This window comes from Tachyglossus aculeatus, chromosome 2 (assembly GCF_015852505.1).
Source record: "Tachyglossus aculeatus isolate mTacAcu1 chromosome 2, mTacAcu1.pri, whole genome shotgun sequence".
Lineage (NCBI taxonomy): Eukaryota > Metazoa > Chordata > Mammalia > Monotremata > Tachyglossidae > Tachyglossus > Tachyglossus aculeatus.
In genome coordinates, this window is record NC_052067.1 from 164,318,233 (window position 1) to 164,344,772 (window position 26,540).

Sequence of the window (26,540 nt, forward strand, 5' to 3'; positions counted from 1 at the left end):
ACTGAGGCTCAGAGAAGTTAAGTGACTTGCCCAAGGCCACACAGCAGACATGTGGTGGAGCCGGGACTCGAACCCGTGACCTCTGACTCTGATTTGTTAAGCGCTTACTACATGCAAAGCACTGTTCTAAGCCCAGAGAAGCAGCGTGGCTCAGCGGAAAAGAGCCCGGGCTTTGGAGTCAGAGGTCCTGGGTTCCAATCCCACCTCTGCCCAATTGTCAGCTGGGTGACTTTGGGCAATCAATCAATCGTATTTATTGAGCGCTTACTGTGTGCAGAGCACTGGACTAAGCGCTTGGGAAGTACAAGTTGGCAACATTGGCAAGTCACTTCACTTCTCTGGGCCTCAGTTCCCTCATCTGCAAAATGGGGATGAAGACTGTGAGCCCCCCGTGGGATCACCTTGTAACCTCCCCAGCGCTTAGAACAGTGCTTTGCAGAGTAACCGCTTAATAAATGCCATCGTTATTATTCTAAGCGCTGGGGGGATACAGGGTAATCAGGTTGTCCCATGGGGGGCTCAGTCAATCCCCATTTTACAGGTGAGGAAACTGAGGCCCAGAGAAGTGACTTGCCCAAAGTCACCCAGCTGACAATCGGCAGAGCCAGGATTTGAACCCCTGACCTCTGACTCCAAAGCCCGGGCTCTTTCCACTGAGCCATGCTGCTTCGTAGATGGCATTTATTTATTTTATTTATTTCTTTTACTTATACATATCTATTCTATTTATTTTATTTTGTTAGTATGTTTGGTTTCGTTCTGTCTCCCCCTTTTAGACTGTGAGCCCATTGTTGGGTAGGGACCGTCTCTAGATGTTGCCAACTTGGACTTCCCAAGCACTTAGTACAGTGCTCTGCACACAGAAAGTGCTCAATAAATACAATTGATTGATTGATTTTATTTGTACATATTTATTCTATTTATTTTATTTTGTTAATATGTTTTGTTTTGTTCTCTGTCTCCCCTTTTAGACTGTGAGTCTGTTGTTGGGTAGGGACCGTCTCTATATGTTGCCAACTTGTACTTCCCAAGCGCTTAGTCCAGTGCTCTGCACACAGTAAGCACTCAATAAATACGATTGATTGATTGATTTTATTTGTCCATATTTATTCTATTTATTTTATTTTGTTAATATGTTTTGTTTCGTTGTCTCCCCCTTCTAGACTGTGAGCCCATTGTTGGGTAGGGACCGTCTCTATATGTTGCCAACTTGTACTTCCCAAGCGCTTAGTCCAGTGCTCTGCACACAGTAAGCGCTCAATAAATACGATTGATTGATTGATTGAACTACGGGTTCAAGCTAGTTCAACACAAGGACGCAACACGCCGAGACTGTTTTTTGCGTTTTATAAGACCGCTCCATCCACACGGCCGGGAAGCGTCGGGATTAGCCGATCGATCCGTCCGTCGGCCGTCACGGGGCTTGCCGATCCCGGGAATGGAGCCGAGGTTGCCGCCGCTCCAAGTCGGAGGCCGGATTTGGAGGGTTCAAGGGGCCAGCGGTGGTGGCCCCCGGCTAGGAGTCCGGCACGGCGTGGCTGTGAGGGCCGCTCCGCGTCTTCAGCTGGGATTGGGCGATGTCGGCCAGCGCGCTCTGGATCTTTTCCAGGAGCAGATCCCCCCGGTACACCACGTCTTCCAAACAGGTGGCCGCCTCGTGGTTCTCATCCTCCAGCTTGTGCAAGCTGGCGGCCTTTAAGAGACGGAGAACGGAAAACCATTTAGGAAAACCATTTAGGGATATGTTGCCAACTTGGACTTCCCAAGCGCTTAGTCCAGTGCTCTGCACACAGTAAGCGCTCAATAAATAGGATTGATTGACCACGTCTTCCAAACAGGTGGCGGCCTCGTGGTTCTCATCCTCCAGCTTGTGCAAGCTGGCAGCCTTTAAGAGACGGAGAATGGAAAACCGTTTAGGAAAACCATTTAGGGATACGTTGCCAACTTGGACTTCCCAAGCGCTTAGTCCAGTGCTCTGCACACAGTAAGCGCTCAATAAATACAATTGATTGATTGATCACGTCTTCCAAACAGGTGGCGGCCTCGTGGTTCTCATCCTCCAGCTTGTGCAAGCTGGCAGCCTTTAAGAGACGGAGAATGGAAAACCATTTAGGAAAACCATTTAGGGATACGTTGCCAACTTGGACTTCCCAAGCGCTTAGTCCAGTGCTCTGCACACAGTAAGAGCTCAATAAATACGACTGATTGATTGATTGACCACGTCTTCCAAACGGCGGCCTCATGGTTCTCATCCTCCAGCTTGTGCAAGCTGGCAGCCTTTAAGAGACGGAGAATGGAAAGCCATGTAGGAAAACCATTTAGGGATATGTTGCCAACTTGGACTTCCCAAGCGCTTAGTCCAGTGCTCTGCACACAGTAAGCGCTCAATAAATACAATTGATTGCTTGATTGACCACGTCTTCCAAACAGGTGGCGGCCTCGTGGTTCTCATCCTCCAGCTTGTGCAAGCTGGCAGCCTTTAAGAGACGGAGAATGGAAAACCATTTAGGAAAACCATTTAGGGGTATGTTGACAACTAGGACTTCCCAAGCGCTTAGTCCAGTCCTCTGCACACAGTAAGCGCTCAATAAATACGATTGATTGATTGATTGATCGATCACGTCTTCCAAACAGGTGGCGGCCTCGTGGTTCTCATCCTCCAGCTTGTGCAAGCTGGCAGCCTTTAAAAGACGGAGAACGGAAAACCATTTAGGAAAACCATTTAGGTGTATGTTGCCAACTTGGACTTCCCAAGCGCTTAGTCCAGTGCTCTGCACACAGTAAGCGCTCAATAAATACGATTGATTGATTGATTGATCACGTCTTCCAAACAGGTGGTGGCCTCGTGGTTCTCATCCTCCAGCTTGTGCAAGCTTGCAGCCTTTAAAAAATGGAGAATGGAAAACCATTTAGGGATATGTTGCCAACTTGGACTTCCCAAGCGCTTAGTCCAGTGCTCTGCACACAGTAAGCGCTCAATAAATACGACTGATTGCTTGATTGACCACGTCTTCCAAACAGGTGGCGGCCTCGTGGTTCTCATCCTCCAGCTTGTGCAAGCTGGCAGCCTTTAAGAGACGGAGAATGAAAAACCATTTAGGAAAACCATTTAGGTGTATGTTGCCAACTTGGACTTCCCAAGCGCTTAGTCCATTCATTCAATGGTATTTATTGAGCGCTTCCTGTGTGCAGAGCACTGGACTAAGCGCTTGGGAAGTACAAGTTGGCAACATCTAGAGCCGGTCCCTACCCAACAGTGGGCTCACAGTCTAGAAGGGGGAGACAGAGAACAAAACCAAACATATTAACAAAATAAAATAAATAGAATAGATATGCGCAAATAGAGTGGGGCTTACGGTCTTCTGGAATCAATCGTATTTATTGAGCGCTTACTGTGTGCAGAGCACTGGACTAAGCGCTTGGGAAGTCCAAGTTGGCAACATATAGAGACGGTCCCTACCCAACAACAGGCTCACAGTCTAAAAGACTGGAAAGAGCCCAGGCTTTGGAGTCAGAGGTCATGGGTTCAAATCCCGGCTCCGCCACCTGTTAATATGTCTGGTTTTGTTGTCTGTCTCCCCCTTCTAGACCGTGAGCCCGCTGCTGGGTAGGGACCGTCTCTAGATGTTGCCAACTTGGACTTCCCAAGCGCTTACTACAGTGCTCTGCACACAGTAAGCGCTCAATAAATACGATTGAATGGATGAATGAATGAATGAAAGCCGACAGGCCGGGGGGCCTTGAGGAGGGGGGAGGAGAAAGGGCAGGGCCAGAGACGGGAGCCTTTCGAGCATTCGGGGTTTCAACCGATCAATCGCTGGCATTTATTTATTTATTTATTTATTTTATTTGTGCATATTTATTCTACTTATTTTCTTGTGTTAATATGTTCTGTTTTGTTGTCCGTCTCCCCCTTCTGGACTGTGAGCCCGCTGCTGGGTAGGGACCGTCTCTAGATGTTGCCGACTTGTCCTTCCCAAGCGCTTAGTCCAGTGCTCTGCACACAGGAAGCGCTCAATAAATACGATTGAATGAATGAATGAATGAATGAAAGGGGACGGGCCCGGGGCCTTGAGGAGGGGGGAGGAGAAAGGGCAGGGCCAGAGACGGGAGCCTTTCGAGAGCATTCGGGGTTTCAACCGATCAATCGCTGGCATTTATTTATTTTATTTGTACATATTTATTCTATTTATTTTTATTTTGTTAATATGTTTGGTTTTGTTGTCTGTCCCCACCTTCTAGACTGTGAGCCCGCTGCTGGGTAGGGACCGTCTCTAGATGTTGCCAACTTGGACTTCCCAAGCGCTTAGTCCAGTGCTCTGCACACAGGAAGCGCTCAATAAATACAATTGAATGAATGAATGAATGAATTTATCGACTGCTTACTCTTTGAGGAGCACTGCAATGACGACGACTGTGGTATTTAATGATAATAATAATAATAATAATAATAACAGTGGTATTTCTTAAGCGCTTACTATGTGCAAAGCACTGTTCTAAGCGCTGGGGTAGATACAAGGTAATTAGGTTGTCCCACGAGGGGCTCACAGCCTTCATCCCCATTTTACAGATGAGGGAACTGAGGCCCAGAGAAGTGAAGTGACTTACCCAAAGTCACACAGCTGACACGTGGCGGAGTCGGCATCTGAACTCACGGCCTCTGACTCCAAAGCCCGGGCTCTTTCCACTGAGCCACGCTGCTTCCCGTATCTGTTAAGGTATTTGTTAAGTGCTCATTCATTCTTTCATTCAATCGTATTTATTGAGCACTTACTGTGTGCAGAGCATTTCATTCATTCAATCGTATTTATTGAGCGCTTACTGTGCGCAGAGCACTGGACTAAGCGCTTGGGAAGTCCAAGTCGGCAACAGAGAGAGACAATCCGGCTCTGCTACTTGTCAGCTGTGTGACTTTGGGCAAGTCACTTCACTGTGCCTCAGTTCCCTCATCTGTAAAATGGGGATGAAGACTGTGAGCCCCCCGTGGGACAACCTGATCACCTTGTAACCTCCCCAGCGATTAGAACAGTGCTTTGCACATCAATCAATCAATCACATTTATTGAGCGCTTACTGTGTGCAGAGCACTGTACTAAGCGCTTGGGAAGTACAAGTTGGCAACATATAGAGACGGTCCCTACCCAACAGCGGGCTCACAGTCTAGAAGGGGGAGACGGACAACAAAACCAAACAGATTAACAAAATAAAATAAATAGAATAGATATGTACAAGTAAGATAAATAACTAGAGTAATAAATCTGTACAAACATATATCCATATATCCAGGTGCTGTGGGGAAGGGAAGGAGGTAAGATGGGGGGGATAGGGAGGGGGATGAGGGGGAGAGTGCTTCATAAATGCCATCATTATTATTATTATTTAGAGAACCAGCGTGGCTCAGTGGAGAGAGCCCGGGCTTTGGAGTCAGAGGTCATGGGTTCGAATCCCGGCTCCGCCACACATCTGCTGTGTGACCTTGGGTAAGTCACTTAACTTCTCTGAGCCTCGGTGATCTCATCTGTAAAATGGGGATGAAGACTGTGAGCCCCCCGTGGGACAACCTGATCACCCTGTATGCCCCCAGCGCTTAGAACAGTGCTTTGCACATAGTAAGCGCTTAATAAATGCCATTAAAAAAAAAAATCCCTACTCAACAACGGGCTCACAGTCAAGTTGGGAGAATCTAGAAGGGCTTACTACCTTGCTAGGCACTGTTCTATGAGAAACAGCATCGCTCAGTGGAAAAAGCCTGGGGTTTGGAGTCAGAGGTCATGGGTTCAAATCCCGCCTCTGCCACTTGAGAAGCAGCGTGGCTCAGTGGAAAGAGCCCGGGCTTTGGAGTCAGAGGTCGTGAGTTCAAATCCCGGCTCCGCCAACTGTCAGCTGTGTGACTTTGGGCAAGTTACTTCTCTGTGCCTCAGTTCCCTCATCTGTAAAATGGGGATTAAGGCTGTGAGCCCCCTGTGGGACAACCTGATCACCGTGTAACCTCCCCAGTGCTTAAAACAGTGCTTTGCACATAGTAAGCGCTTAATAAATGCCATTATTATTATTATTATTATTATTATTATTATTATTGTCAGCTGTGTGACTATGGGCAAGTCACTTCACTCCTCTGGGCCTCAGTCACCTCATCTGTAAAATGGGGATGAAGACTGTGAGCCCCCCATGGGATAACCTGATCACCCTGTAACCTCCCTGGTGCTTAGAACAGTGCTTTGTACATAGTAAGCGCTTAATAAATGCCATTATTATTATTATTATTATTATTATCATTGTCAGCTGTGTGACTATGGGCAAGTCACTTCACTTCTCTGGGCCTCAGTCACCTCATCCGTAAAATGGGGATGAAGACTGTGAGCCCCCCGTGGGACAACCTGATCACCCTGTAACCTCCCCGGCGCTTAGAACAGTGCTCTGCACGTAGTAAGCGCTTAATAAATGCCATCATTATCATTATTATTATTATTATTATTATTATTATTATTCTAAGCACTGGAGTAGATAGAAGACCATCTGGACACAGTCCCTGTCGCACATAGGGCTCACGGTCTTAATCCTATTATACGGAGGAGGGAACTGAGGCACAGACCAGTTAAGGGACTTGCCCAAGGACACAGAGCAGACGAGCGGCAGAGCCGGGATTAGAATCCAGATCCTTCTGACTCCCAAGCCCGGGCTCTACCCGCTGGGCCGGGCTGTTTCTCGGTACTATAATAACCATGGCATTGATTAAGCGCTTACTATGTGCAAAGCACTGTACTAAGCGCTTGGGAGAGTACAATATAACAGAGTTGGTAGCCAGGCAACGATCTTACAGTCTGTGGGGGGGACAGACATTAATATAAACAAATAATAATAATAATAATGGCATTTGTTAAGCGCCTACTATGTGCAAAGCACTGCTCTAAGCGCTGAGGGGATACAAGGTGATCAGGTTGCCCCGCATGGGGCTCACAGTCGTCATCCCCATTTTACAGATGAGGGAACTGAGGCTCCGAGAAGTTAAGTGACTTGCCCAAGGTCACATAGCAGACAGGTGGCGGAGCTGGGATTCGAATAGGGCCATAATCAATGGTATTTATTGAGTGCTTTATTTATTTATTTATATGCATTGATGTACTTATATATAATTTATTTATTTATATTTTCATTTTTTATATATTATATATTGATATATTTTTATGTATTTATTTATATGCAGTGTGCAGAGCACTGTACTAAGTGCTTGGGAGAAGACAACATACCAGAGTTGACAGACATGTCCCCTGCCCACAACAAGCTTACATCTAGAGGGGGAATAATAATAAAAATAATAATAATAATAATAATAATAATAATAGTATTTGTTAAGAGCTTACTATGTGCAAAGCACTGTTCTAAGCGCTGGGGAGGATACAAGGTGATCAGGTTGTCCCCGGGGGGCTCTCAGTCTTCATCCCCATTTTACAGATGAGGGAACTGAGGCACAGAGAATAACTATAATAATAATGGTATTTGTTAAGCGCTTACTATGTGCAAAGCACTGTTCTAAGCGCTGGGGAGGTTACAAGGTGATCAGGTTGTCCCACAGGGGGTTCAGTCTTCATCTCCATTTTACAGATGAGGGAACTGAGGCACAGAGAATAATAATAATAATGATGGCATTTGTTAAGCGCTTACTATGTGCAAAGCACTGTTCTAAGCGCTGGGGAGATTACATGGTGATCAGGTTGTCCCATGGGGGGCTCATAGTCATCATCCCCATTTTACAGATGAGGGAACCGAGGCACAGAGAATAATAATAATAATGATGGCATTTGTTAAGCGCTTACTATGTGCAAAGCACTGTTCTAAGTGCTGGGGAGATTACATGGTGATCAGGTTGTCCCATGGGGGGCTCATAGTCATCATCCCCATTTTACAGATGAGGGAACTGAGGCACAGAGAATAATAATAATAATGATGGCATTTGTTAAGCGCTTACTATGTGCAAAGCACTGTTCTAAGCGCTGGGGAGGTTACATGGTGATCGGGTTGTCCCGCGGGGGGCTCACAGTCCTCATCCCCCCTTTACAGATGAGGGAACTGAGGCCCAGAGAAGTGACTTGCCCAAAGTCACCCAGCTGACAAGTGGCGGAGCCGGGCTTTGAACCCATGACCCCCGGCTCCAAAGCCCGCGGGAGGGGAAAGATAAAGGTACGAAGGGATGGGGTCCGATGCCCAGGTGGAGGGGGTGGCATCTTGTACTTCCCAAGCGCTTAGTACAGTGCTCTGCACATAGTAAGCGCTCAATAAATACGATTGATTGATTGATTGATTGATTGATTGATTGAAAGGAGGCAGGGGAGCTCCTCTAGGGAAACTGCTGGGAAGGATGGGACAGTGGAAGAGGGGGCCGGAGCGGGAAGGGACCGAGGAGGGGCAGGGGCGATTTTAGGGAGCGTCGAGTTTGCTAATGAAGTGGCCAGCTGTCAATCAATCAATCAATCAATCGTATTTATTGAGCACTTACTATGTGCACAGCACTGTACTAAGCGCTTGGGAAGTACAAATTGGCAACACATAGAGACAGTCCCTACCCAACAGTGGGCTCACAGTCTAAAAGGGGGAGACAGAGAACAGAACCAAACATACCAACAAAATAAAATAGATAGGATAGAAATGTACAAGTAAAATAAATAAATAAATAGAGTAATAAATATGTGCAACCATATATACATATATACAGGTGCTGTGGGGAAGGGAAGGAGGGAAGATGGGGGGATGGAGAGGGGGACGAGGGGGAGAGGGACCCAAGGTGACCCTGGCATACTGGCCATCTCAAGGTCAAATGCTATCTCTATTTATTTGCCTTGTACATATCTATTCTATTTATTATATTTTGTTAGTATGTTTGGTTTTGTTCTGTCATCATCATCAATCGTATTTATTGAGCACTTACTATGTGCAGAGCACCGGACTAAGCGCTTGGGAAGTACAAATTGGCAACATAGAGAGACAGACCCTACCCAACAGTGGGCTCACAGTCTAGAAGGGGGAGACAGAGAACAAAATCAAACATACTAACAAAATAAAATAAATAGAATAGATATGTACAAATAAAATAAATAAATAGAGTAAAAAATATGTACAAACATATACACATATATACAGGTGCTGTGGGGAAGGGAAGGAGGTAAGATGGGGGGGATGGAGAGGGGGACGAGGGGGAGAGGAAGGAAGGGGCTCAGTCTGGGAAGGCCTCCTGGGGGAGGTGAGCTCTCAGCAGGGCCTTGAAGGGAGGAAGAGAGCGAGCTTGGTGGATGGGCAGAGGGATTGGGGGCATTCCAGGCCCGGGGGATGACGTGGGCAGGGGGTCGATGACTGTCTCCCCCTTCTAGACTGTGAGCCCACTGTTGGGTAGGGACCGTCTCTATATGTTGCCAACTTGGACTTCCCAAGCGCTTAGTACAGTGCTCTGCACACAGTAAGCGCTCAATAAATTTGATTGATTGATTGATTATCTCGTGACCACCTGAGCCAGCAGGCGGAACTTGGAAGTGAGGGTGGGATGCCGCCCCCCGCAACCAAAACTGCCGGATTGACAGCCCAGGCCGGGAATAGAGAAGGTGTCCCTCGCCCCCGCGCCAATCAAATTAGGTACGGAGGAGGGGGGAGGGCAGAGACTGGGTAAACTGAGGCCGGAAGCTGGAATGGACTGGGGCACAGGTGATAAATATCGGCGGCGGCCTCTGATCCTCTACGCGGCCTCTGATCCTCTACGCGGAGGATGGAGACTTGCAGCAGACGGCTGCAAGGCGAATCCGTCCAGAGCGTGAGAAGCCCACTCTGCCTGCCCAAGTGAGGAGCTGTGGGATTGGGGACCGTCCCATCCCGCTGGACGCTCGTGGGGCTGGAAAACGGGAGCTTCGCAATGGATACAGAATGAATGAATGGATTCCTTCCATTCATTTTATTTATTTATTTTATTTTGTTAGTATGTTTGGTTTGGTGTCCCCCTTTTAGACTGTGAGCCCACTGTTGGGTAGGGACTGTCTCTAGATGTTGCCAATTTGTACTTCCCAAGCGCTTAGTACAGTGCTCTGCGCACAGTGAGCGCTCAATAAATACGATTGATGATGATGATGATGATTGATGATTCCTTCCAAGTGGAAAATCCTCATGGCTTCCCCACAGGGGTGTCAATCAAGTGGATTCCTCCCACGTGGGAAGTGTGCATGGGTGCCCCATTGGTACAGATCGCTCTATTTATTTTACTTGTACGTATTTACTATTCTATTTATTTTGTAAATGATGTGCATTTAGCTTTCATTCTGTTTATTCTGACGACTTGACACCTGTCCACAGGTTTTGTTTTGTTGCCTGTCTCCCCCTTCTATCAATCAATCAATCAATCGTATTTATGGAGCGCTTACTGTGTGCAGAGCACTGTACTAAGAGCTTGATCCCGTTGTTGGGTAGGGACCGGCTCTATATGTCGCCAACTTGGACTTCCCAAGCGCTTAGTCCAGTGCTCTGCACACGGTGAGCGCTCAATAAGCACAATTAAATGAACGAATGAATAAATGAATGAATGAATGGATTCCTTCCAAGTGGAAAATCCTCGTGGCTTCCCCACTGGGGTGTCAATCAAGTGGATTCCTCCCGAGTGGGAAGTGTGCATGGGTGGGAGCTAGCTGCCCCGTTGGTACAGATCGCTCTATTTATTTTACTTGTACGTATTTACTATTCTATTTATTTTGTAAATGATGTGCATTTAGCTTTCATTCTGTTTATTCTGACGACTTGACACCTGTCCACAGGTTTTGTTTTGTTGCCTGTCTCCCCCTTCTATCAATCAATCAATCAATCGTATTTATGGAGCGCTTACTGTGTGCAGAGCACTGTACTAAGAGCTTGATCCTGTTGTTGGGTAGGGACCGGCTCTATATGTCGCCCACTTGGCCTTCCCGAGCGCTTAGTCCAGTGCTCTGCACACGGTAAGCGCTCAATAAGCACAATTAAATGAACGAATGAATAAATGAATGAATCTGCACACAAACTGCAAGGGAATTCCACCTGGGTGGGACCGGGGGTTCTGCCAAGCGCCATTAACGTACGATCTGCCAAGCGCAATTAACGTATGAGTGTGTTCCTCTGGTCAGGAACGCTCTAATATTACTAATTAATCACATTCCTCCCGAAAGGGAAGTTCAATTCATTGCGCCTGAACGATTAAAAAATTCAAATCGCCTCGCGGAATAAATTTTATATAAAACTCAGGCTTTCCATCCCGGGCCTCTCTCTCTCGCTATCGCCACGCCGATTACCGAACGAGCTCATCCCCGGGCGACGGGTGACATCAAGGGATGGAGGAGGTGGTGGGATGGGGGGCCCAAGGGGGAGTTAAATGTCCGAAACAACTGGCGAGGGTGATGGGCAAGGATGCCAATAAGAGAAATAGTTTTGCCGGGCAGAGGAGAAGGCAGAGAGTTAAAGCAAGCAAGGGTAAACTTGAAGCGAACAAAGTCGGGATGATATTATCCCGGCTCCACCACGTGTCTTCTGTGCGACCTTAGTCAAGTCCCTTTGCTTCTCTGTGCCTCAGTTCTCCTTTTTTCCCCTCCTACTTAGACTGTGAGCCTCTGGCGGGGCAGGGACTGAGTCTGGACTAGTTCATCTATTCTACTTATTTTATATTCTATTTATTTTATTTCGTTAATATGTTTGGTTTTGTTCTCCGTCTCCCCCTTTTAGACTGTGAGCCCACCGTTGGGTAGGGACTGTTTCTAGATGTTGCCAACTTGGACTTCCCAAGCGCTTAGTCCAGTGCTCTGCACACAGTAAGCGCTCAATAAATACGATTGATTGATTCATCTGTATCTCCCCTGGAGCTTAAAACAGAGTTTGACCCGTATCAACCACTCAACAAATGCCATAAAGGAAAAAAACTGTGTTTTAGCTGGTACGATAGAAAAATCCGGGCATGAAAGCAAACTGCTTCACCCCTCCCAATCCAATTCATTCCTTCAATCGTATTTATTGAGCACTTACTGTGTGCAGAGCACTGTACTGAGCGCTTGGGGAGTACAAGTCGGCAACATATAGAGACGGTCCCTACCCAATGACAGGCTCACAGTCGAGAAGGGGGAGACAGACAACCAAACAAAACATGCGGACAGGTGTCAAGTCATCAGAATAAATAGAAATAAAGCTAGATGCACATCATTAACAACATAAATAGAATAGTAAATAAGTACCAGTAAAATAAATAGGGTAATAAATCTGTACCCACTGTTGGGTAGGGACTGTCTCTATATGTTGCCAACTTGCACTTCCCAAGCGCTTAGTACAGTGCTCTGCACACAGTAAGCGCTCAATAAATACGATTGAAGATGATGATGATGGGAGTGGCTGCCACTGTCTCCATCACAGCTCAGCCTCAGCTCAGAAGCAGAGTAGCCTAGTAGGTAGAGCCCGGGCCTGGGTTCTAATTCATGCATTCAATCGTATTTATTGAGCGCTTACTGTCTAATCCCGGCCCCGCCACTTCTCTGTTGGGTGACCCTGAGCAAGTCACTTCTCTGGGTCTCAATTCCCTCATCCATAAAATGGGGATTAAGACTGTGAACCCTCTGTGGGACAGGAACTACGTTCAACCCGATTAGCTTGTATCTACCCCAGAGTTTAGAACGGTGCCGGGCACATGGTAAGCGCTTAACAAATGCCATTAAAAAAATAATAATCATTAAGGTCCAAATTTCTCTGCCTGGAATGTCCGCCCGCTAGGAAATAGCCTTACCTGCAAAGCTGCTGTCGATTCTTCGCTGGGCAATGAGTCGATCAACACGTCGATGTCCTTAGCCGTTCGCGCAATCAGGGCTGCAAAGAGCTGGGCGTATTCTAGGGAGAGGCGTTAAATTGGGCAGGAGTCACACCCTTCATTCAATCATTTATTGGGCGCTTAATAATCATAATGATAGCATTTATTCATCCATTCATTCAATCGTATTTATTGAGCGCTTACCGTGTGCAGAGCACTGTACTAAACGCTTGGGAAGGACAAGTTGGCAACATCTAGAGACGGTCCTTACCCAACAGCGGGCTCACAGTCTAGAAGGGGAAGACAGAGAACAAAACCAAACATATTAACAAAATAAAATAAATAGAATAGACAGGTACAAGTAAAATAAATAAATATTATTCTATTTTATTTTGTTAATTTGGATAATAATAGTAATAATGGCATTGATTAAGCGCATACTATTTATTTATTTTACTTGTACCTATCTATTTATTTTATTTTGTTAGTATGTTTGGTGTTGTTCTCTGTCTCCGCCTTCTAGACTGTGAGCCCACTGTTGGGTAGGGACTGTCTCTATATGCTGCCAATTTGTACTTCCCAAGCGCTTAGTACAGTGCTCTGCACATAGTAAGCGCTCAATAAATACGATTGATGATGATGATGATGATGATACTATGTGCCCTTCATTTCTCTGGGCCTTAGTTACCTCCTCTGTAAAATGGGGATGAAGGTTTGTGAGCCCCCCGTGGGACAACCTGATCACCTTGCAAATTCCCCAGCGCTTAGAACAGTGCTTTGCACATATTAAGCGCTTAGTGCCATCATCATTATTATTATTATTGTTATTATAATTCTTGCCGTACGACAGAGCTGGTGGGCGCCTCGATCTCGGCCCCGGGGGAGGCTAGTGGGAGACGTCAACCGGACTGGTCTTTTAGACTGTGAGCCCACTGCTGGGTAGGGACTGTCTCTATATGTTGCCAACTTGTACTTCCCAAGCGCTTAGTACAGTGCCCTGCACGTAGTAAGCGCTCAATAAGTACGATTGATGATGGTTTTCTCTTAGACGGAGCGGGCCACGTACCTTCGGTGGGGTTCGCGGGCTGATCTTTGTTAATGGCCGTCTGAATGTTGCTGAAGGAGGCGGGAGGGCCGCACTGCTGCAGGACGCCGATGGCGTTACAAAACTGATCGGCCAGCTGGAATAATAATAATAACAATAATGATGGCATTTATTAAGCGCTTACTATGTGCAAAGCACTGTTCTAAGAGCTGGGGGGGATGCAAGGTCATGAGGTTGTCCCACGGGGGGGCTCACAGTCTGCAGGGTAGGGACCGTCTCTCTATGTTGCCAACTTGGCCTTCCCAAGCGCTTAGTGCGGTGCTCTGCACACAGTAAGCGCTCAATAAATACGATTGAATGAATGAATGAACGTGTGGGATTCACTCATTCATTCAATCGTATATTACACAGCGTGGCTCAGTGGAAAGAGCCCGGGCTTTGGAGCCAGAGGTCACGGGTTCGAATCCCAGATCCGCCACCTGTCTGCTTTTATTTTGTGAGTATGTTTGGTTTTGTTCTCTGTCTCCCCCTTTTAGACTGTGAGCCCACTGTTGGGTAGGGACTGTCTCTAGATGTTGCCAATTTGTACTTCCCAAGCGCTTAGTACAGTGCTCTGCACATAGTAAGCGCTCAATACAATTGATGATGATGATGATGATGCTGTGTGACCTTGGGCAAGTCACTTAACTTCTCTGAGCCTCAGTGACCTCATCTGGAAAATGGGGATGAAGACTGTGAGCCCCACGTGGGACAACTTGATCACCTTGCATCTCCCCCCAGTGCTTAGGACAGTGCTCCGCACATAGTAAGCGCTTAACAAATGCCATCATTATCTTCTAGACTGTGAGCCCACTGTTGGTTGGGGACTGTCTCTATATGTTGCCAGCTTGTACTTCCCAAGCGCTTAGTATAGTGCTCTGCACACAGGAAGCGCTCAATACGATCGGTTGATTGATTGATTCATCCCCATTTGACAGATGAGGGAACTGAGGCCCAGAGAAGTGAAGTGACTTGCCCAAAGTCACACAGCTGGCAAGGGGCGGAGCCGGGATTTGAACCCATGACCTCGGACTCTATGCGTTGCCAGCTTGTATTTCCCAAGCGCTTAGTACAGTGCTCTGCACACAGTAAGCGCTCAATAAATACGATTGATTGATTGATGGATTCATCCCCATTTGACAGATGAGGGAACTGAGGACCAGAGAAGTGAAGTGACTTGCCCCAAGTCACCCAGCTGACAAGGGGCGGAGTCGGGATTTGAACCCATGACCTCGGACTCTATACGTTGCCAGCTTGTACTTCCCAAGCGCTTAGTACAGTGCTCTGCACACAGTAAGCGCTCAATACGATCGGTTGATTGATTGATTCATCCCCATTTGACAGATGAGGGAACTGAGGCCCAGAGAAGTGAAGTGACTTGCCCCAAGTCACCCAGCTGACAAGGGGCGGAGTCGGGATTTGAACCCATGACCTCGGACTCTATACGTTGCCAGCTTGTACTTCCCAAGCGCTTAGTACAGTGCTCTGCACACAGTAAGCGCTCAATAAATACGACTGATTGATTGATGGATTCATCCCCATTTGACAGATGAGGGAACTGAGGCCCAGAGAACTGAAGTGACTTGCCCCCAGTCACCCAGCTGACAAGGGGCGGAGCCGGGATTTGAACCCGTGACCTCGGACTCCAAAGCCCGGGCTCTTTCCCACTGAGCCGCGCTGCTTCTCCAAGAAGAGAGAAACGCGCGCGCACATACACACACAGCAATTTCTTCTAGACTGTGAGCCTCCTGTGGGCAGGGACTGTCTTTATTTGCTGCTGAATCCTACTTCCCAAGCACTTAGTACAGCGCCCTGCTCACCGTAAGCGCTAAACAGGACTGAATGAATGAATGAATGGCATTTGGTGAGCGCTTACTAGGTGCCAAGCACTTGATGATGATGATGATGATGATAATAATAATAATAATAATAATAATGGCATTTATTAAGCGCTTACTATGTGCAAAGCACTGCTCTAAGCGCTGGGAAGGGTACAAGATAATAATGATAATACTACTATAATATAATATTATTATAATAACTATATTATCAATATATAATCATAAAATTATAATTGATTGTTAATAATTATATATTAATATACTCGTGGTTATATAATTATTATATTATTATTATAAGAAGCAGGGTGGCTCAATGGAAAGAGCCCGGGCTTTGGAGTCAGAGGTCATGGGTTCAAATCCCGGCTCCGCCAATTGTCAGCTGTGTGACTTGGGGCAAGTCACTTCACTTCTCTGGGCCTCAGTTCCCTCATCTGTAAAATGGGGATTAAGAGTGTGAGCCCCCCGTGGGACAGCCGGATTGCCTTGAAACCTCCCCAGCGCTTAGAACAGTGTTTTGCACATAGTAAGTGCTTAATAAATGCCATTATTATTATAATTATTATTATTAAGCGCTTACTGTGTGCAAAGCACTGTTCTAAGCACTTGGGAGGTTACAAGGTGATAATAACAATAATGGCATTTATTAAGCGCATACTATGTGCAAAGCACTGTTCTAAGCACTGGGGAGGTTACAAGGTGATAATAATAATAATGTCATTTATTAAGCGCATACTATGTGCAAAGCACTGATCTAAGCGTTGGGGAGGTTACAAGGTGATAATGATAATAATAATAATGGCATTTATTAAGCACTTACTATGTGCAAAGCGCTGCTCTAAGCGCTGGGGAGGTTACAAGGTGATAATAATAATAATAATAATGGCATTTATTAAGTGCTTGCTATGTGCAAAGCACTGTTCTAAGCACTTGGGAGGTTACAAGGTGATAATAATAATAATGGCATTTATTAAGCGCATACTATGTGCAAAGCACTGTTCTAAGCACTGGGGAGGTTACAAGGTGATAATAATAATAATAATAATAATAATAATAATGGCATTTATTAAGCGCATACTATGTGCAAAGCACTGTTCTAAGCACTGGGGAGGTTACAAGGTGATAATAATAATAATAATAATAATGGCATTTATTAAGCACTTACTATGTGCAAAGCACTGTTCTAAGCGCTGGGGAGGTTACAAGGTGATAATAATAATAATGGCATTTATTAAGCGCATACTATGTGCAAAGCACTGATCTAAGCGCTGGGGAGGTTACAAGGTGATAATGATAATAATAATAATGGCATTTATTAAGCACTTACTATGTGCAAAGCACTGCTCTAAGCGCTGGGGAGGTTACAAGGTGATAATAATAATAATAATAATGGCATTTATTAAGTGCTTACTATGTGCAAAGCACTGTTCTAAGCACTGGGGAGGTTACAAGGTGATAATAATAATAATGGCATTTATTAAGCGCATACTATGTGCAAAGCACTGTTCTAAGCACTGGGGAGGTTACAAGGTGATAATAATAATAATAATAATGGCATTTATTAAGCACTTACTATGTGCAAAGCACTGTTCTAAGCGCTGGGGAGGTTACAAGGTGATAATAATAATAATGGCATTTATTAAGCGCATACTATGTGCAAAGCACTGATCTAAGCGCTGGGGAGGTTACAAGGTGATAATGATAATAATAATAATGGCATTTATTAAGCACTTACTATGTGCAAAGCACTGCTCTAAGTGCTGGGGAGGTTACAAGGTGATAATAATAATAATAATAATGGCATTTATTAAGTGCTTACTATGTGCAAAGCACTGTTCTAAGCACTTGGGAGGTTACAAGGTGATAATAATAATAATGGCATTTATTAAGCGCATACTATGTGCAAAGCACTGTTCTAAGCACTGGGGAGGTTACAAGGTGATAATAATAATAATAATAATAATAATAATAATGGCATTTATTAAGCACTTACTATGTGCAAAGCACTGTTCTAAGCGCTGGGGAGGTTACAAGGTGATAATAATAATAATGGCATTTATTAAGCGCATACTATGTGCAAAGCACTGATCTAAGCGCTGGGGAGGTTACAAGGTGATAATGATAATAATAATAATGGCATTTATTAAGCACTTACTATGTGCAAAGCACTGCTCTAAGCGCTGGGGAGGTTACAAGGTGATAACAATAATAATAATAATGGCATTTATTAAGTGCTTACTATGTGCAAAGCACTGTTCTAAGCACTTGGGAGGTTACAAGGTGAAAATAATAATAATGGCATTTATTAAGCGCATACTATGTGCAAAGCACTGCTCTAAGCACTGGGGAGGTTACAAGGTGATAATAATAATAATAATAATAATGGCATTTATTAAGCACTTACTATGTGCAAAGCACTGTTCTAAGCACAGGGGGGTTACTTGGTGATAATAATAGGAAGAATAATAATGGCATTTATTAAGCACTTACTATGTGCAAAGCACTGCTCTAAGCACTGGGGAGGTTACAAGGTGATAATAACAATGATAATAATGGCATTTATTAAGCGCTATGTGCAAAGCACTGTTTTAAGCACTTGGGAGGTTACATCGTGATAATAATGGCACTATCAAGCGCCCACCATGTGAGTGTGCTGGCAGAATCAATCAATCCTATTTATTGAGCGCTTACTGTGTGCAGAGCACTGCACTAAGCGCTTAGGAAGTCCAAGTTGGCAACATCTAGAGACAGTCCCTACCCACAGTGGGCTCACAGTCTAGAAGGGGGAGACAGACAACAAAACCAAACATACTAACAAAACAAAATAGAATAGATATGTACAAATAAAATAAATAAATTTTATCTTTTCTTTTATCTCCTCCAACGCTTAGACCAGTGCTGGGCACATAGTAAGTGCTCAACAAATACCACCATCATTATTATGGAGAAGCAGCGTGGCTCAGTGGAAAAGAGCCCGGGCTTTGGAGTCAGAGGTCACGGGTTCAAATCCCGGCTCCGCCACTTGTCAGCTGGGTGACTTTGGGCAAGTCACTTCACTTCTCTGGGCCTCAGTTCCCTCATCTGTAAAATGGGGATGAAGACTGGGAGCCCCCCGTGGGACAACCTGATCACCTTGTAACTTCCCCAGCGCTTAGAACAGTGCTTTGCACATAGTAAGCGCTTAATAAATGCCATTATTATTATTATCACTATTACCTCTGTATCTCCCTCAGCGTTTAGAACAGTGCTGGGCACATAGGAAGCGCTCAACAAATACCCTAACTGTTATTATTAGAGAAGCAGCGTGGCTCAATGGAAAGAGCCGGGGCTTGGGAGTCAAGAGATGGTGAGTTCGAATCCCGGCTCCGCCAACTGCCAGCTGTGGGACCTTGGGCAAGTCACTTGGCTTCTCTGTGCCTCGTTTACCTCATCTGTGAAATGGGAATGGAGACTGGGAGCCCCATGTGGGACAACCTGATCACCTTGTATCCTCCCTAGCGCTTAGAACAGTGCTTGGCATACAGTAAGTGCCTAACAAATGCCATTATTATTATTATTATTATCTCGTATCTCCCCCAGTGCTTAGACCAGTGCTGGGCACATAGTAAGCACTCAACAAATACCATTATTATTATTATTACCTTGCATCTCCCCCAGTGCTTAGAACAGTGCTGGGCACATAGTAAGCACTCAACAAATACCATTATTATAATTATTATTATTACCTTGTATCTCCCCCAGTGCTTAGACCAGTGCTGGGCACATAGTAAGCACTCAACAAATACCATTATTATTATTATTACCTTGCATCTCCCCCAGTGCTTAGAACAGTGCTGGGCACATAGTAAGCACTCAACAAATACCATTATTATTAGTATTATTATTATTACCTTGTATCTCCCCCAGTGCTTAGACCAGTGCTGGGCACATAGTAAGCACTCAACAAATACCATTATTATTATTATTACCTTGCATCTCCCCCAGTGCTTAGAACAGTGCTGGGCACATAGTAAGCACTCAACAAATACCATTATTATCATTATTATTATTACCTTGTATCTCCCCCAGTGCTTAGAACAGTGCTGGGCACATAGTAAGCACTCAACAAATACCATTATTATTATTATTACCTTGTATCTCCCCCAGTGCTTAGAACAGTGCTGGGCACATAGTAAGTGTTCAACAAATACCATCATTTTTATTATTATTTCCTCGTACCTCCCCCAGTGCTTCGACCAGTGCTTAGCACATAGCGCTCCACAAATACTGTCATTATCATTATTATTACCTTGTATCTCCCCTAGCTGTCAGCACAGTGCTTGGCACATAGTAAGCGCCAAATAATAATAATGGCATTTAGTAAGTACTATGTGCCAAGCTCTGTTCTAAGCGCTGGGGAGGACACCGGGTGATCAGGTGGGGCTCACGGTCTTACTCCCCCATTTTACAGATGAGGGAACTGAGGCACAGAGAAGTGAAGTGACCTGCCCAAAGTCACACAGCAGACGTGAGGAGCAGCGTGGCTCGGCGGAAAGAGCACGGGCATTGGAGTCGGAGGTCATGGGTTCAAATCCCGGCTGTGGGACTTTGGGAAAGTCACTTCACACGCCCACTGTTGGGTAGGGACCGTCTCTCTATGTTGCCAACTTGGACTTCCCAAGCGCTTAGTACAGTGCTCTGCACACAGTAAGCGCTCAATAAATACGATTGATTGATTCTCTAGGCCTCAGTGACCTCATCTGTAAAATGGGGATGAAGACTGTAAGCCCCCTGTGGGACAACCCGATCACCTCGTATCTCCCCCAGCGCTTAGGACAGTGCTTTGTACATAGAAGCGCTCAACAAATACCATTATTATCATTATTCCCTTGTATCTCCCCCAGCGCTTAAACCAGTACTGGGCACAAAGTAAGCACCCAACAAATACCATTATTATCATTATTACCTTGTATCTCCCCAGCGCTTAGACCAGTGCTGGGCACAAAGTAAGCGCTCAACAAATACCATTATTATCATTATTCCCTTGTATCTCCCCCAGCGCTTAAACCAGTACTGGGCACAAAGTAAGCGCCCAACAAATACCATTATTATCATTATTACCTTGTATCTCCCCAGCGCTTAGACCAGTGCTGGGCACAAAGTAAGCGCTCAACAAATACCATTATTATCATTATTCCCTTGTATCTCCCCCAGCGCTTAAACCAGTACTGGGCACAAAGTAAGCGCTCAACAAATACCATTATTATCATTATTCCCTTGTATCTCCCCCAGCGCTTAAACCAGTACTGGGCACAAAGTAAGCGCCCAACAAATACCATTATTATCATTATTACCTTGTATCTCCCCAGCGCTTAGACCAGTACTGGGCACAAAGTAAGCGCTCAACAAATACCATTATTATCATTATTCCCTTGTATCTCCCCAGCGCTTAGACCAGTGCTGGGCACAAAGTAAGCGCTCAACAAATACCATTATTATCATTATTACCTTGTATCTCCCCCAGCGCTTAGACCAGTGCTGGGCACAAAGTAAGCGCTCAACAAATACCATTATTATCATTATTACCTTGTATCTCCCCCAGCGCTTAGACCAGTACTGGGCACAAAGTAAGCGCTCAACAAATACCATTATTATCATTATTCCCTTGTATCTCCCCCAGCGCTTAGACCAGTACTGGGCACAAAGTAAGCGCTCAACAAATACCATTATTATCATTATTCCCTTGTATCTCCCCAGCGCTTAGACCAGTGCTGGGCACAAAGTAAGCGCTCAACAAATACCATTATTATAATTATTACCTTGTATCTCCCCCAGCGCTTAGACCAGTGCTGGGCACAAAGTAAGCGCTCAACAAATACCATTATTATCATTATTCCCTTGTATCTCCCCCAGCGCTTACACCAGTGCTGGGCACATAGTAAGCGCTCAGCAAATACCATTGTTATCATTATTACCTTGTATCTCCCCCAGCGCTTAGAACAGTTCTGGGCACATAGTAAGCACTCAGCAAATACCCTCATTATTATTATTACTTTGTATCTCCCCCAGCGCTTAGAACAGTGCTGGGCACATAGTAAGCGCTCAGCAAATACCCTCATCATTATTATTACCTTGCATCTCCCCCGGTGCTTAGAACAGTGCTGGGCACACAGTAAGCGCTCAACAAATGCCATCATCATTCAGTGCTTAGAACAGTGCTTTGCACATAGTAAGTGCTTAATAAATGCTATTACTATTATTATTATCACCTTGCACCTCCCCCAGCGCTCAGAACAGTGCTGGGCACATAGTAAGCGCTCAACAATTGCCATCATCATTCAGCGCTTAGAACAGTGCTCTGCACATAGTAAGCGCTTAATAAATGCCATCATTATTATTATTATTATCATTATTATTCTTATCACCTTGCATCTCCCCCAGCGCTCAGAACAGTGCTGGGCACATAGTAAGCGCTCAACAAATACCCTCATTATTATTATTATTATTCTTACAGTGCTGGGCGCATAGTAAGCGCCTAACAAATACCCTCATTAGTGGTAGTATAGTAAGCGCCCCACAAACGCCATCATTCTTATGATTAATTATTATTGTCTTTAAATGGGAGGCTGAGACTGTGGGCCCGTTGTTGGGTAGGGACCATCTCTGTATGTTGCCAACTTGTCCTTCCCAAGCGCTTAGTACAGTGCTCTGCACACAGGAAGCGCTCAGTAAATACCACTGAATGAATGAATGACTAGGGCCGGGCCTGTGCGCTTACTAAATGGCACAGATGATTGATTATTAGTATTAATGCTAATAACAATCGTTAGTGGTATTGTTAATAATAATAATTAATGATAACAATTATTATTATTATTATTGTCGTTGCTGTTGTGGGGAAGCGGCGATTCGATGGGCGGGGCTCCCCTCACCGAGTTGACGGCGTCCTGCAGCTGCGTGAGGCGATCCGCCATCTTGCCCCCCTCCCCCTCCGGGCGGCACTTCCGGCGGTCTCCTCCTCCCATTGGCCGGTTAGCGGGGCCCCTAGGACCAATCGGACGGCTCGTTCTTGGAAGGAGGCAGCTGCCTGAGGTGATCCGCCATGTTGTCCCGCTCCCGCTCCGGACGGCACTTCCGGCGGTCTCCTCCTCCCATTGGTCGGTTGGGGGGGCCCCTAGGACCAATCGGACGGCGCCTTCTTGGCAAGGGGCGGATGCGTGAGGCGATCCGCCATCTTGTCCCGCTCCCTCTCCGGGCGGCACTGCCGGCAGCCGCCTCCTCCCATTGGTCGGTTAGGGGGGCCCCTAGGACCAATCGGACGGCTCGTTCTTGGCAGGGGGGCAGCTGCGTGAGGGAATCCGCCATCTTGTCTCGCTTCCCCTCCGGGCGGCACTGCCGGCAGCCGCCTCCTCCCATTGGTCGGTTAGGGGGGCCCCTAGGACCAATCGGACGGCTCGTTCTTGGCAGGGGGGGCAGCTGCGTGAGGGAATCCGCCATCTTGTCTCGCTTCCCCTCCGGGGGGCACTGCCGGCAGCCGCCTCCTCCCATTGGTCGGTTAGGGGGGCCCCTAGGACCAATCGGACGGCTCGTTCTTGGCAGGGGGCAGCTGCGTGAGGGAATCCGCCATCTTGTCTCGCTTCCCCTCCGGGCGGCACTGCCGGCAGCCGCCTCCTCCCATTGGTCGGTTAAGGGGGCCCTTAGGGCCAATCGGACGGCTCGTTCTTGGAAGGAGGCAGCTGCGTGAGGCGATCCGCCATCTTGTCCCGCTCTCCCCCGGGCGGCACTTCCGGCGGTCGCCTCCTCCCATTGGTCGGTTAGCGGGGCCCCGAGAACCAATCGGACGGCTCGTTCTTGGAATGGGGCGGCTACGTGAGGTGATCCGCCATCTTGTCCCGCTGCCCTCCGGTCGGCACTGCCGGCGGCCTCCTCCTCCCATTGGTCGGTTGGGAGGGCCCCGAGGACCAATCGGACGGCTCGTTCTTGGAAGGGGGCAGTTGCATAAGGCGATCCGCCATCTTGTCCCGCTCCCCTCCGGGCGGCACTGCCGGCCGCCGCCTCCTCCTCCCATTGGTCGGCTAGGAGGGCCTCTAGGGCCAATCGGACGGCTCGTTCTTGGAGAGGGGCGTGTGACGTCATCGCAGGCAGAGCCTCGGATCGTTGGGGGCGTACCCGAACAGCCGCGCATGCGCGCTGGAAATCGTGCCGTTCCGGACACCCCGCCCACTTTTTAAATCTTCATTCATTCATTCATTCAATCGTATTTATTGAGCGCTTACTGTGTGCAGAGCACTGTACTAAGCGCTTGGGAAGTACAACTCTGCAACAGAGACAATCCCTGCTCTCAGCGGGCACTGAGCGCCACACCAAAGCGCTACTCTTTCCGTCTTCAAAATATGATGCTGTCTGCTAATTCGGCTGTATCGGACTCTCCCAATCCAGAGCTCTGCATGTAATAAGTCCTCAATAAGTGCCAGGCACTATTGGTCGGTTGAGGGAGGCGACTGGGCCAATCGGAGGGCTCGTTCTTAGAGGGGGCGGGGCCGGGGCCCAGGGCAGGTGACGTCATCGGAGGCGGCTGGTTGGACCGCCCGAGCAACCGCGCATGCGCGTTAGGATTTCCCCCCCCCCCCCCCGGGTGCCCCGCCCACTTTTTTGCTTGATAGGCCCTTACTATATGCAAGGCACAATTGGTCCGTTTCGGGAGGCGCCTGAACCAATCGGAAGGCTCGTTCTTGGAAGGGGGCGGGGAGTGGGTTGCGTCATCGGAAGAGGCTGGGGCAGACCTCAGCAGCTGCGCATGCGCGCTGGGAACTGTGTCGTCCAGGGCTCCCCGCCCACTTTTCTTTTCTTTGGTAAGCCCTTACTTTGTGCCAGGCACTATTGGTCGGTTAGGGGAGTCGACTGGACCAATCGGAACGCTCCTTCTTGGAAGGGGGCGGGGAAGGGCTCCCGGAGGGTGACGTCATCGGAGGCGGAAGCTCGGACCGCCCAAGAAGCTGCGCATGCGCGCTAGGATTCGCATCTTCTCGGGCGCCCCGCTCACTTTCTTTTTTTTTTTTTTTTTTACTAGAGCTTGGTAAGGGATTACTGTGAGCCAGGCACTATTGGTCGGTTTGGGGAGGCGACTGGATCAATTGGGAGGCTCGCTCTCGGAAGGGGGCGGAGCTGCCCCCGAGATGGTGACGTCATCGGGGGCGGAGACTCGGAGGGCCCGAGCAGCCGCGCATGCGCGCTAGTATGTGTGTCTTCCTGGGCGGGGCCCCAGGCGGCTGACGTCATCGTAGACGGAGTCTCTGAGCGCCCGAGCAGCCGCGCATGCGCGCTTGAAATTGTGTCTTCCCGGGCGGGGCCCCGGGAGGCTGATGTCTTCGGAGGCAGAGACTTTAAGAGCCCGAGCAGCCGCGCATGCGCACTAGGATTTGTGGCTTCCAGGGCAGGGAGGGTGACGTCATGGGGGGGCGCCCGAGCAGCCGCGCACGCGCACTAGGATTTGTGTCTTCCCTCGCGGGGCCCCGGCAGGGTGACGTCATCGGAGTCTCCGAGCTCCTGAGCAGCCGCGCATGCGCACTAGTATTTGCATTTTTTTAATAGTGTTTGGTAAGCGCTTACTATCATCATCATCATCATCATCAGTCGTATTTATTGAGCGCTTACTGTGTGCAGAGCACTGTACTAAGCGCTTGGGAAGTCCAAATGGGCAACATATAGAGACAGTTCCTACCCAACAGTGGGCTCACAGTCTAAAAGGGGGAGACAGAGAACAAAACTAAACATACTAACAAAATACAATAAATAGAATAGATATGTACAAGTTAAATAAATAAATAAATAAATGCAGTAATAAATATGTACAAACATATATACATATATACAGGTGCGGAAAATCAGAGAGCTATATCAATCAATCGTGTTTACTGAGCGCTTACTGTGTATAACTTGTACTTCCCAAGCGCTTAGTACAGTGCTCTGCACACAGTAAGTGCTCAATAAATACGATTGATTGATTGATATATATATATATATATACACACACAACAGAACAAGTCAAACAGGCATTCATATAAATAAATAGAATTATAGATGTGTACCTATATACACAAGTGCTGAGGCTGGGGGGGAGGCCCGGTAGAGGAAAGGGAGGGAGTTGGCATGGCTCAGTGGAAAGAGCACGGGCTTGGGACTCAGAGGTCATGGGTTCTAATCCTGGCTCCGCCACTTGTCTGCTGTGTGACCTTGGGCAAGTCACTTCCCTTCTCTGAGCCTCCGTGACCTCACCTGTAAAATGGGGATGAAGACTGTGAGCCCCCCGTGGGACAACCTGATCACCTTGTATCCCCCCCCAGAGCTTAGAACATTCACTTATAAATAATTTATGTATTTATATTTAAACACATATATTTATAGGTTCATGTATTTATATATTTATATAAATATATAAGTATACATTTATATATTTATATAAGCTAAGATATAGAGCTATATCAATCAATCGTGTTTATTGAGGGCTTACCGTGTATAACTTGTACTTCCCAAGCGCTTAGTACAGTGCTCTGCACACAGTAAGCGCTCAATAAATACGATTGATTAATTGATTGATTGATATATATACACACAACAGAACAAGTCAGGCATTCATATAAATAAATAGAATTCTAGATGTGTACCTATATACACAAGTGCTGAGGTGGGGGGGAGGCGGGGTAGAGCAAAGGGAGAGAGTTGGCATGGCTCAATCAATCAATCAATCAATCGCATTTATTGAGCGCTTACTGTGTGCGGAGCACTGTACTAAGCGCTTGGGAAGTCCAAGTTGGTAACATCTAGAGACAGTCCCTACCCAACAGTGGGCTCACAGT

The 26,540-nt window shown here is 46.8% G+C and overlaps 1 protein-coding gene across 1 annotated transcript; it reads right to left on the reverse strand.

Moving 5' to 3' along the window:
• Positions 1-1,330: 1,330 nt before the first annotated feature.
• On the reverse strand, positions 1,331-22,797 carry MED21 (mediator complex subunit 21). Its single transcript, XM_038770156.1, has 4 exons — positions 22,617-22,797; positions 13,850-13,964; positions 12,763-12,863; positions 1,331-1,693 (listed from the first exon to the last, which is right to left on the reverse strand). Exons 1-4 carry the CDS (start codon positions 22,707-22,709, stop codon positions 1,517-1,519), a joined length of 486 nt encoding a protein of 161 aa, XP_038626084.1. The 5' UTR covers positions 22,710-22,797; the 3' UTR covers positions 1,331-1,516.
• Between the last annotated feature and the right edge of the window lie 3,743 nt (positions 22,798-26,540).

Excerpts from the sequence above, each read along its gene's own strand:
- MED21 (XM_038770156.1), bottom strand. The coding sequence starts at position 22,709 with ATGGGAGGAGGAGACCGCCGGAAGTGCCGCCCGGAGGGGGAGGGGGGC. Across the intron at positions 12,864-13,849 it reads GCCCGCGAACCCCACCGAAG|AATACGCCCAGCTCTTTGCA; the intron begins GTACGTGGCCCG and ends GCCTCTCCCTAG. Across the intron at positions 1,694-12,762 it reads AATCGACAGCAGCTTTGCAG|GCCGCCAGCTTGCACAAGCT; the intron begins GTAAGGCTATTT and ends CGTCTCTTAAAG.